The sequence below is a fragment of the Microchirus variegatus genome (genome assembly GCF_963457635.1).
Source record: "Microchirus variegatus genome assembly, chromosome: 2".
Taxonomy (NCBI): domain Eukaryota; kingdom Metazoa; phylum Chordata; class Actinopteri; order Pleuronectiformes; family Soleidae; genus Microchirus; species Microchirus variegatus.
In genome coordinates this window covers 28,193,301-28,206,754 of record NC_139803.1, presented here as the reverse complement: position 1 = coordinate 28,206,754, position 13,454 = coordinate 28,193,301, and the positions used below count along the sequence as shown (strand labels likewise).

Genomic DNA, 13,454 nt, shown 5'->3' with positions numbered 1-13,454 from the left:
GTTCCTTTTGGGGACCTAAATCTGTTTTCAGTCACATTACGGGGACTTGTCTTCCGTATCAAGTCCCTGTACCTTAAATTATTACATTTTAAGGTGAAGACATAGTGTACGTTAGGATGAGGTTAGATCAAGTAGTTGGATGGTTGGAGTAAGTCTCAAGTCTTCAATTTAATGTCCTCCGAAGTTAAACACACCAGACTGTATGTGTATTCTTGCATGTGCAGCTTTATAGTGGTCCTCACTCACAATTGTTTTATACATAATTTTATTTTTGTATAACTTTAAAGGGCTTTTGGGGGGGTTACAACTTCATTTTAGGGTTCGAGTTTTAGTTTTAGTCAGGCAATTAGTTGTAATGGTTAAGGTTAAGGGGCTAGGGAATGCATTATGTGTGTGTGCGTGTGTGTGTGTGTGTGTGTGTGTGTGTGTGTGTGTGTGTGTGTGTGTGTGTGTGTGTGTGTGTGTGTGTGTGTGTGTGTGTGTGTGTGTGTGCGCGCGTGTGTGTGTGGGGGTGTGTGTGGGTGTGTGTGAAACATGGACCTGTGAGTATGCATGTCTTAACCCTGAGCATTGTCTTTGATCCACATGTGCACACACAAACACCTACGGTCCCTGTGGATGCGTGCGAGTGGATGTGTGATGAGAGTTGGTGGGTGAGGAATGTCTGTCCACCAGCATCTCGGCGTGTTTCAGATACTGTGCAGTCCTTCTCATCACGGACTCCCTGCGCACTGGATCTGGCTCTCCTGGACATACACACATGCGGAAAAGGAGGATTTCTTTTCATCATTACCATCCAGTCATTATAGCAGGGTCCCTGCTGATACTGTTTATTCACATCAACACAACGAATACCCATTTCTACCAAAAATTACCTAGGCTGGGTGATCTGGCTTATAAATAATATTTGGACAATTTTAGGCTATATCCTGATATATGAGATATGTGGGTATATATTGTGAAGCTGCACACAGTTTTGTTCTCTGGACTCATAAAAAAGTTTTCTTTTGGGGTGTTTGCTTGAGATGAAATACGCTCTAAAAATAAAAATAAAAGATCTACTGTTTATTATCTGGATTACATGGTCTTAAAACACACTTATTACTGTTTATTTCAGATTATACCTGCTTTATTTCTTTGGCTTTTTAATGTTTTAATGCTGTTTAATGTTGTTGTAATGTGGACGGATATTTACTTGTGTTAGAAACAATGAAATTGACCAAAAATATAGTCAAATTCTGCTACAAATGCACAAATAATTAGGCTTAATAAATAAAGTGTATTTAATGTGATGATTATCAATGCAGTCATCACAAATGCTCATGTCAGCAGAGGGATTCGAGCCCACACCCTCAAAGATACTGGAGCCTTAAATCCAGCCCCTTAGCCCGCTCTACAAACAGCCTGCTACTATTTTAGTCCAGTCAAAAATGAGCAAAGAGCAGACTGACTTCATCGGTGAACCGTTTGTGACACAGCAGATGCGGTTTACCTTTGTTAAAGTGGGACAATGCATACTAGAACAAAAAGGCAATGTTGATGAGGTCACACACTGACATGTCGCACATGCTTTGGCGCTCTCTGTGCTTCAGTGTAGCACACGCTCATCCCAGCACACAGAGTAACTATGGCTCAAAATGCCTCGTTGGTCTGCCATTATCACAACAATGCTGTTGGATACTTCGGGCAGAAATAGATGTGACAGTAAGTGTTGCTTAAAAAAGGTTGTAGGCGAGAAGAACATCTCTCAATTATTTCATAAAAATTTACAGTTTTTACTTCCTGTTGCCATTAGTGTCTTATATCAGTAGCTTAAATACTTAAGTATTGTTGGACTGAATAATTTCCATCATATCATCCCCCCTCCTCTGCCCACCTTGTACTCCGGTGATCAGTATATCCACCGCTGCCCGGTATCCACGAATAGCAGAGCTAAATTCTCCCTCCTTCTCGCTCTCCATGGCAGCTGTTAGCTCAGTGGCTGCTTGGTTCAGATATCCCATCATATCCCCTCCCTCTAGACAGGTTGGGGGCAGAGAGACCAATTCTGAGAGATTGCAGGAGGAACTGGATCCATCTGAAACACAAGAGAAAGGAAGAGAGAATTGTTAATAATATGTGTGTGTGTGTGTGTGTGTGTGTGTATACATTTAGGTTTAGATACACCTGATTAGTGGTAAAAGCTAACCGTATGAATGCAATGGATTTTGTGCAAAGCAGTCAAATTTAAACATGCATCTGATACAACTGAATCTTCACAGGAACATCAGATAACACATTTATTTTCACCTTGTTTATAGCAGGGATCAAAAACAGCCATGTCATTATCAGTGAGAGGAGGAGGATCTTTGTCCTTTGGGGATGGGGCCTGCTCCTCTGCCACAGAGTCAAACAGTAAATCAAACTCCTCCTGTAAATCTTGTGATGTGTAGTTTCTGTCCGGAGATGGACCAGGAGATGGGACTGGAAGTGGAAACAAAAGAGCAATTATAGAAGAAAGAGACCTTCATTAAGCCTGGATGGTTTTTATTTCCCATTTTGTACCTCTGTCATCCAACTCTGCATCACTGTGTTCCTCTCTTTCTTCTTCTTCTTCTTGTCCTTCTTCTTCTCTCGGCGAGCCTCCCATCTCACTGTAAGCCTCAGCCGCCACCTCGGGTTCTCCCACTTCTAAGCCCAGGTTGGTACCTAAATCCTGGGGTAAGGTGGGAGCCTCTTTTCCTTCCTCCTCTTCTGCAGGCTCACAGTCTGACGCCCTCCGCTTGGGCAGAGGGATGAGAGGTGGAGGCAGGGGCCCAGTAGAGGACAGGGTGTTACTTAGATCCAGAGGTCTCGTGACCTCACCACCCTGAGAGAAAGGACGGAGACAGAGGGAAATGAGAGCAGAGGAGGTATGTGAAAAGCAGTAAGACATTTGGCAAATGGAGCGTTAACATTACAGCTTGTGTGCAAAGAACCACGTCTGCTGCTTCGTACTTTCACTTTGTGAGCGTGTCTCCATCCACATTACTATGTTTTCATTTAAAAACTGTGATTTCAGATTTAAAAAAAAAACACTTGTAACATGTATTTCAAATTAGTTTCACAGCTTGGGACGGCTGAGAAGAACCAATTAGGAAGTAAATTAACTCCTTGTTTCCAAAGGTCTTATACTAAGAAGCAGCCCCAGACCAGGGGTTTATGGGAGTATGGAGTGCTGTGGGGTGCCTGAATGCATCTCACCCTGAAGAAGTCCTTCAGTTGGGGGCTATTGTAGAGTGCAGGGATCCTGGTAGTGAACAAAAGCATGGCCTCTGCTGCCTCTCGTCTTTCTTCTATCACAGCCTCATCGAACCTTCCTAAAGCAGAAACACACCGCACCACATCCTATAAGTGACAAGTCAGATGATGCTCGTGATAAAATTCCAGGATCTAACTCTGCCCTTAGGGCATTTCAGAAGCATGATCTCTACTCCATCACCAGCAAGAAATACTGGTGTTTAGTGTTTGTTCAAATGTTTGCTCATATTCAAGGCTGCAGCTTACGCCTGTTCATTTAACCTGTGTAGCAAGATATCAACATGTTGCCTTAAAAACTTACTGTAATAAATGACTGTATCTATTGATGTGGCACAGCTGTGCTGCTGTCTTTCTGTTGTGTATCAGCAACCACTGAAAAAATAATATGCTAGGCCAAAAGGACATGGCACAAGAATCATTACAAAATGCTTAAAAGAGGAACAACTGAAAGAAACCCAACAACTGGAATATTACAAGAGGAAGTATTGACACCTCTTGTAAAGCATTATGTATGTATGTGAAGTTTATTTATTTAAAAAAAGCATTTTTACCAAAAACGTGTGCACGGGGGAAAGGAGGAAACTCTTCCTGTCGTCTAAACAGGTTCCTGTGTGTATAGGCCAATTCCCCGTGAAGCTTCTTCAGTTCTGAAAACCTCCTCCACACAACCACCTCCTTCACATCCTCTGGATGACGCTTGGACACAAACTATGAGCCAGAGAAGAGACAGGAAACATGATTCCATTCTTTGACTGTTGTATTTTTTAACTCTGCAGGCACCTTAATATCAAGCCACATAACATACATACAACATATCAAATAGATTAATAGGGCAGAGAAGTGAAAGGGCAGCTAGTCTAGAACAGTGTTTGTTCCAATGTTCAAATTATAATTTGTACGCAATATAACTGAGTACTTTCCCTAGGGATTATTAATCAGGTACTAAATTAAATCATCAACGTTTTTAATAATTGCTTGGAGTGTTTTTTTAAGCATACAACACATTTTCTGATTTTCCAGCTTCTTAAATGTGAACATGTTCTGGTTTCTTTGCTCCATATAACAAAGAAATAATTAAAACTGAATTATTTTGGTTTTTGTGAAAAAACAATAAACATTTTTTGACATTTTATGATCCATAATGAAATAAATATATATTTTGCTTTGCCCTGACCTTACTATAAAGTTAGATACTTGGTTGAATTTATGTTTTAATTCTTAATGTTCTCCCAATACCACATTCCACTCTTCTAATGCATTTCTTTTTTCCAGTGTCTCCATAGCCTACTTTCTGGGTGAACTGATATTTAGAACCGATATTCACTTACAGTAAAAAATAAATGAAATCCTTTTATAAACTACAACATAATACAAAAAAACAAACAAACAAACAAAACACTTGTATCTGTTATATCTATTTAAACATCAAAGCCGATATCTTCTATATAGCACATTCACATGTGTGGAAATGCAGTTTAAGGTTATTATTATTTCCATGTCTTTTTCTCAAAAAGTTGGATTTTTTTTACTTCACCGGCCCCTTACTGACCAAACTAGACACTCAGTGGCCCCCAGGTCATTTGAGTTTGAGACCCCTGGCCTAAAGTTAGCATCGAAAATTAAAAGATGTTTCGTTTGTCCGTTAAAAACAGGGCAATCAAACATAGCAACCTACATGGGGAAGACCTGCTCCTGTATTTTTTTTTTATGTATGTGGAATTTTATATTCCATTTTGGCCAAATGAATATAAATATATATATATATATGCACTGGACTTTAGTAAGTAAAAAAAAAAATGCAAATCCCTAACCAGTGTCTCAAAATGGATGATAATCCAGATCAAATGTTTCCAAGTCAAGGGTTAATTTCAACTAAATAAATGTGTGTGTGTGTGTGTGTGTGTGTGTGTGTGTGTGTGTGTGTGTGTGTGTGTGTGTGTGTGTGTGTGTGTGTGTGTGTGTGTGTGTGTGTGTGTGAGAGAGAGAGAACCATGGGGCATGATCAGTGTGGTCACGGGGCTGATGGAGCTGATAAACTGAATCACAAGTTCTGTCTGTGTTCCACTCGAATGCTCGCTGTGCCTCACTGCCTCAAAGAAAAGACTCACTGTGTGAACATGCATCTGTCTGAGCTAACTTTAACTCCTCATTATACACTGGTGTCAACAATTAACTCGTGTGTAATTGAAGAACAACAGAAATGCAACTGACGTAACTGACCAAGGAGAATGACAACACAGGTGCACTGCACACATTAAATTACATCCATTAGGAAAACAACAACAACATTCCAATGTTTACATGATAGCAAGAGAGCGTTAGAGAGCATGAACCAACCCGTGCTGTCACTTTGTACTCCGTGTATCCCTTCTCATGTGTGCGAGGGTCGCTAACGGTAAAGAAGCGGTAATATTCGTCTTTGGCTTTTCTCGACATGTTCCGTGTCACTAACACACACACACACAAACAAACAAACAAACAAACAGCGACACGGGTTAAAGCTGTCAATAACAGCAGCGCCTCTGTTGTGTTTCTTCAGTCAATCCTCTGTACTCCACTTCCTGGTTGGTGACGTCTACCAGTGCGTAATGACGTCAGATATGGCACGGATCCTTTGTCGGACAACCAGTTGAAAAGTACTTTAGTGCCATCTACTGGCCTGGAATATAGCTCATGAAATTACATTTAGAAAATTGGCATTTTACAACAGTGACACAATATGCACACACTCAAAAAATAAATTATAAATAGTAATAATAAAAAAAATCTACAACATTTTTCTTTTACATAAAAAACATAGTGCCAAACAAAGTTGAAGGTCCTCTGATTCCCCTGTCACAATTATTTTAATTGGTCACGTTTTAAAGACACAGTATGCAATATTTTGACATCTCTAATAAACTATAGTTCTTCAAATTAAGATGCCTAATAATACCTGGACATTACTGTCTTTGCCACAGTGGTTTATACATGTAGTGGACGTTTGAATACTCCAGGTGGCGGCAAAGGTTGTGTAATTTTATCCAGATATATATACGCTGTAGTAGTTGCAGGTCAAACACAGTTTTATTTAGAGTTTTATTTTTAATGACAGCTTTGAGTGAGCTAACCGAAATGCAAACTGACATTTCTTAGAAACAAATAAACTTACACAACCGTGGCTCTGAGTCAAAGACGCTAAAACAAGACATAATAATAAGAAGAAGAAGTCAGAGACAATACCCGGTTTGAGACAATACATCAAAGAGACGCATGAGTGTTATGCTGAGGAAGTTCCAATTGTGCATAAATAATCATACGGCTGTGTGCGACAATGCTTCTACTTCTACTAAAAAGCCACATAACTCTGAAACACTAGTCTCAAGGTTGCATAACTCCTCAGTGCGTTGGGTGTGACTTATATATATATATATCCAACAGATTGTAACTAAAAGGTCAGAGGTCACCCTCACTCTGCTGCTCTGCCCTCTGCTAATGGCTCATTAAACTGAAAGGGAAAATGTCAGCAGCCACAAATGAGGTAAATATTTGACTTGAGATAACCTGTTCTCCACGCTCGGCTCCCGGGCAGCAGTAAACCAGGTTGTGAACAGGTTGAACAGCAGTTATGACGGTGCTGTGTGTGTGTAATTTGTCTACGAGGCTTAAATTCACAGTTGCATCCAGGAACACGTGTCACATTCAAGGCCCATGGGCCACATCCAGTCCACCAGACAACTTATTCAGCCTGTGAGGTTATATGTCATGTCTTTCCTTCATTTGTGACTGTAGCTCACTGATAGAGGGAGTTGTCTTTCAACTTTTCAACTAGTCTACATGCCGATGTGTCCTTGAGCAAGACACTTAATCCCACGTTGCTCCTGACAGCTGTCAGCTCATATCTAGGTATAAAAAGTTGAAATCAGTTTGTTAACTGCCCCTTCTCTAATTTAGTTTGATATATTTGAGTCAGAGGCTGTAGACTGAGGATGTATTTAGTGCGACGTCGTCTCTGATGGGCTTCTGCGGCATCACTCCTGAAGGAGAAATGTGAGTGCCGGGGTGTGTGAATGGAACGTTTTGTTAAAATTCTCCTCACAGAGAGGAGCATGCTTACACAACCATTGTGTCCTGGGGACAGGAGGAGGAGGAGGAGGTGAGAAAATGGCAGAGGGGAGGGAACAAGGACAGAGCTTCAGTGTAAAATACAGAAAACGTATAGTTCTGATGAATGTTCCTTGGTAATAAAACTGAACTACTCATTTATACAAACTTTATGATCCAACTTCAAATATGTAGTTTCCTTTAATGTGGAATGTAGAGCTGGAAGTGACAAAGACGTCTTTTAAACCCACATATTCATTGCTTTGTTTTGTATAGATCTGATCACAACCTGGTTCATCTCCTTCCTGTGTACAAACCTCTGGTACACAGGCAGCCAGCTGTGACCCGCACAGTGAAAGTATGGTCTGAGGAGACCGATGAGGCTCTGATGGACTGTTTTGAGTCTACTGTGTGGGACGAACTTTGTGAGGGACATGGGGAGGACATCGACAGTCTCACAAACACAATTACGGACTACATAAACTTCTGTGTTGAGAGCACTGTACCCACCAGGACAGTACGATGTTTCTCTAACAACAAACCCTGGATTAACCCTGACATAAAGGCTCTCCTTAAGGAGAAAAAGAGAGTTTTTAGGTCAGGAAACAAGGAGGAGCTGAAGACTGTTCAGAGGGAGCTGAGGAGAAAGATCAGGGAGGGGAAGGACAGCTACAGGAAGAAGATGGAGGAGCAGCTGCAGCAGAGAGATGTCAGTGGAGTCTGGAGAGGCCTGAAAACCATCTCCGGCCAAAACAAGCTGGACTCCCAGACTGTAGGGGACCAGAGGTGGGCTAACGACTTGAACTTATTCTTCAATAGGTTTGATCAGGCCCCCACTTCTCCCCCGACAGCCCTGCTGGAACCTCTTTCATCTGGATCACCAGTAAACTGCCCGACCTCCACCCCCCTCCCTTCATCTCCAAGCTCGTTCAACATCACACAACCCCCCTGCTCCAATCTGTCCTTCACACCTAACCAGGTGAGAAAAGAGCTCAAAAAGATCAAGGCGAAGAAGGCTGCAGGTCCTGATGGCATCAGCTCCAGGCTCCTCAAATCCTGTGCAGTTCAGCTGTGTGGGATAATGGGGACCATCTTCAACATGAGCCTGAAACTGGGGAGAGTACCACACTTATGGAAGACGTCCTGTGTGGTACCAGTGCCAAAAACACCGCACCCCAAAGACTTTAACAGTTACAGGCCGGTGGCACTAACATCCCACCTGATGAAGATCCTGGAGCGTCTGGTGCTGTCTCATCTGCGCCCTGTGGTGAGACCAGCGATGGACCCACTGCAATTCGCCTACCAGCCCAGCATCGGGGTGGATGACGCTGTCATCTACCTGCAGGACAGAGCTCTTTCTCACCTGGAGAAGTCGGGGAGCACTGTGAGGATCATGTTTTTTGATTTCTCCAGTGCTTTCAACACCATCCAGCCAGCATTTCTGAAGGACAAGCTGGAGCATGCAGGAGTTGATCCTCACCTCACATCCTGGATTGTGGATTATTTGACTGATCGACCCCAGTATGTGAGGACTCGGGATTGTGTGTCGGACATGGCTGTCTGCAGTACAGGGGCCCCACAGGGAACAGTTCTGGCTCCGTTCCTCTTCACCCTGTACACTGCAGACTTCTCCTACAGCTCCCCCTCCTGTCACCTGCAGAAGTTCTCTGACGACTCTGCCATTGTCGGCCTCATCACAGACGATGACGACAGAGAGTACAGAGAACTTGTTCAGGATTTTGTGGACTGGTCCCTGCGGAACCGCCTCCAGCTCAACGCGGGGAAAACTAAGGAGCTGGTGGTGGATTTCCGCAGAAGACGACACTCTCCTCCATCGCCGGTGTGCATCCAGGAAAAGGACATAGAGATGGTGACATCTTACAAATACCTGGGTGTTCACCTTAACAATAAACTGGACTGGTCTGATCATGCTGCTGCGCTCTACAGGAAGGGTCAGAGCAGACTCTACCTGTTGAGGAAACTAAGGTCTTTTGGAGTTCAGGGAGAACTCCTGAAGACCTTCTACGACTCAGTAGTGGCATCAGCCATTTTTTACGCAGTGGTCTGCTGGGGCAGTGGCATCACAGCCGCAGACAGGAAGAGGCTGGACAGGCTGATTAAGAAAGCCAGCTCTGTCCTTGGATGTCCCCTGGAACCAGTGGAGGTGGTGGGAGAGAGGAGAATGGCTACCAAGCTATCATCTCTGATGGACAACCTCTCCCACCCCCTGCAGAACACCATCGCAGCACTGGGCAGCTCCTTCAGTCACAGACTAAAACATCCAAAATGTCTGAAGGAGCGTTATCGCAGGTCGTTCCTCCCTGCAGCTGTTAGACTGTACAACAAGTACTGCTCTAAGTAGACCCCACACACACACAAACACTCCACTCTCCATGTGCAATATACTGTTAACTCTCATTGGTGTAATATACTGTATATATTTTTTCATAATGTAAATTTTTTTTTTGAAGTGCAATATATTGTCATTTTCCATACTGTCAAATTTTTTATACTGTAGTTTTCTCATCAGTGCAATATCCTTATCCTTATTTATTATCCTTATTTAATAGCTCAGCCTTGTTTCCTTACACTATAAATACCATGTGCATACTGTGTATATTCTGCAGACCGGTTGTAATGTACATTCTATTTTTAAACCTATTTTTATAGTCAGTGTTAATATCTTTATATATTGTACTTTATATATTCTATTTCTTTTTGGTAATGCATGTTTATTATTTATTATCCTTATCCTTACTGTCTTGCTGCTGTAACACTGTAAATTTCCCCACTGCGGGACGAATAAAGGACTTCTTATCTTATCTTATCTTATAGAAACATTACAGGACAAACATATATGAACGGACATTAGACCATGATTCAATTAGAAATAAGATGGTATTACCATCATATTAACTCCCATTACCATGTTGTTATTGTATTTTCTAGTTTTTGTGACCTCATTTCTTATTTGTATTTGTCAGCTTTCATCTATATCGCATATTATTTTATATTATATGCACAGTAAGCTCCTTTGCTCTCTCGTCATCATCCTCTTCCTCACACATACTTCAGACACAGTGTGTTTATTCTGTGCATATTTGCTCCACTCATGTCAGTGAAGCGTGGAAGTTTGTCTACTGTGAACAGTCTTTCCTTTGTCTGTGAGGGGGGGGAAAAAACCCGGGCCACACATTCTGAGCTCCAGAGAAAAGAGGGAGGAGGAAGAGACAAAAGAATGTGAGGACACACTGTATATCACAGGAAACACATGCAATGTAAAGGCAGCACACCTGTGTGTTAATATAGATAACGCACAAACAGAGGGTTCATCTCCACCTGCAATATACCTGTGATAAAGCAGTGAAAGAGAACATAAAGGTGACATAATATGTCAAAGTCCCACTGGATATTATTGCATCTCTTTCACAAAATGTCACTTTCATCTCTATTAATAAATGTTGCCGTGTGATTGTTATTTTCTTTAAATGAAAGGAAAGTCACATTTCCCAGAACTGGGTCAGTGTGAATGAGTGTGAGAACACTACACTCAAACAATGACATGAAAGAACAAAAGAAAAAAAGGAAAACCGGTCTGAACTGGTCCGGGCACTTTTTTCCCCCCTCATGCTCCTGCTGTCTTGCAAAATAAACTCTGTCAGAGGGATCAGCTGGGGATTTGTCATGTGGTTCTCTCACTCTGTGTGTGTTTTTGTATGTGTATCTTTGTGAGGACCAAAAAAAAAACCTCACAACTTTAAAGGGGCGTTTAGTGCTTTTAGACTAGGTTTAGGGTTAGGTTAGGGTGAATTTCAATAGGAAAGAATACATGTATGTGAGAGTGTGTCTGGCTCTATTTCAGAGACATTTTGTCAGTGAAAAAAAGCTTGAAATTGAAATCATCCATGTATGATCCCACAACTCTTTCATACTTTTGTAATAATAATAATAATAATAATAGCTAGAGTGTGCTTGCCCGGGTGCGTTTCACTAATGCGAACTTGATGATGCGTGACAAGGCAAAGCTGCACTAGTGCCAGTAAACGGTTAGATAGTTTCGGGGCAGTGACCAAGGTGTACAGTTGCCTGGGTGTGGTCATGTAAATAAGTCTGTGAAATATCCATAAAATTTTAATGATTTTTTTTTTCAGATCTTGTTCTTCCTCATACTGTAGTCCCGAGTTCATGTACAAAGTGGCGGCGGTGGGGCGACGGTGGGAGAGCGAGTCGTCTATAAGCCGAAGCTCCTGACTGGCTTTGCCGGCAGCGTATGAGTGGGTATGAAAGATGAGTGATAGAACATGAAAGTGTGAGTGAATGGTGAATGTAAACTGTAGTGTACAGCAGCGTTGAGTGGTCATCAAGACTGGAAAAGTGCTATATAAATACAAAACCATTAACCAAAAGTTTTGGTTTCGATACGTGAAAGCGTTCCTGACATATGAGCTAACTTCCTGTTTTATTTCGTCTTGCTGTGACGGGCAAATACTTCCGAAAGATCAAAAATCCTTCTGGTAACTTTTGTGAGGCTTGGTCCAAGGATCATGTACGTCAAGTTTCGTGAAGATCGGACAAAAATTGTGACCTGCGAAAGTTTAGTTTCGCTTTCTGTTCAATCCAATATGGCGGAAGAACAACAAGGGTCAGTAACACTATCTTCAACTGCCACACTACACCGGGTTGTGGCCGGACGTTCCAGAGTTGGACCGGTGGAGATATCTCAAAAGGTCTAGGAGCAGGAGCTGACCAAACATCTTGGCTGACAGGAATATGAAAACTTAAAGTGATTTTGGACATAAGACCTATTTTCCAACTCTGTGTTGATAGAATGTTTGAAATAAAACCAACCTTGCAATTTGAAGGATTTATGTCTCAGCAGCAGCAGCAGCGCGTCATACTTACGTATACGTATATAGCACGTATAGTGCTGAGAAAAGTAGTCCCTCAAAAATTCATGCGATGCGACGTTAGTTTTCTTTCAAATATTATTCTATCAACACAGATATGTACATCAATAGTCTGCCGTTACAATCGATTTGCCTCGGGTGCACTGTGGAGTCGGTATGAGTGTTTCTAATGCCATGCTAACTTGTATCATTGACTTGCGCTAGCCATAGCATCAGCGAACTCGGCAACTAGAAGAACTGAATGAAATTTCTTGAAAACGTCTCCAGACGTCTCCATCACACCGGCTGAGTTGGAAACTAGGTCTTATGTTCAAAATTCCGAACTATCCCTTTAAGAAGGACAATAGTGTGCTGCCTTTCAGCAAGCACACTAATAACAGGTATCTGCAGTGGTTTGCTGTGAGGCAACAGGGTAATGTAGTGGTTGTCATGTAGCAGCAGTGTCGTGTTTCCACTTGTATAAATAATTGCATTTGATCGACTTTGTGTTTACAAAGTCACATTATGGCAGTGTTTCTCACTCCTGGTCCTGGGGAGCCACTGTCCTGCATGTTTTAGACGTTTCCCTGCTCAAACACACCTGATTCAAAAGGTACAGCACCTCAGGTGTGTTGGAGCAGGGAAACACCTAAAACATGCAGCACAGTGGCTCCCCACAGCGAGAGGCCCTGCATTATGGGGACTTGCCTTCCTTGTGGGGACAAAACTCAAGTCTCCTTAGTGTAAACGGTTAGGATGAGGTTAAGATTAGGACAGTAGTAGTTGTGGTGAAGGTTTGTCTCCGGGGAAACGAATGTAATGCAATGTAAATCAATGATGTCCTCTGAAACAGTCATTGGCCAGCAGATATATTTACTGGACGCTCTTCTCCTCTCTAAGGCATGAACAAAAGTGAGGGGCTACAACAATAGGGCGAGTCCTGTCGGGTCTTTATTTAATCTTTGTCCTCTATGAACTTGCAGTCTCCATTTTGGCTCAACATGTGTGAGTCGGAGATTACAGTTCTTCCATACTTTTCCATACTTTTCTGTTCCTGCTGTTAAACATAATGTCTTTAATCCACAGAGAGGGGGAGGGAGACAGTTTTCTGAGTCAGCAAATTAGAAAAATACCACCTAACATTTACTTTAGCTTCAGGCAGAGTAATGTGTTTCCGTTTATACCAGCGCTCAGTTACATTTTTTT

The 13,454-nt window shown here is 42.1% G+C and overlaps 1 protein-coding gene across 1 annotated transcript; it reads right to left on the bottom strand.

Moving 5' to 3' along the window:
- Positions 1-409: 409 nt before the first annotated feature.
- Positions 410-5,744, bottom strand: snx15 (sorting nexin 15). The gene is made up of 7 exons (XM_083885895.1): positions 5,617-5,744; positions 3,831-3,987; positions 3,223-3,338; positions 2,545-2,848; positions 2,290-2,463; positions 1,877-2,077; positions 410-746 (listed from the first exon to the last, which is right to left on the bottom strand). The coding sequence occupies exons 1-7, from the start codon at positions 5,713-5,715 to the stop codon at positions 604-606; spliced, it is 1,194 nt and encodes a 397-aa protein (XP_083742021.1). The 5' UTR covers positions 5,716-5,744; the 3' UTR covers positions 410-603.
- Positions 5,745-13,454: the final 7,710 nt, after the last annotated feature.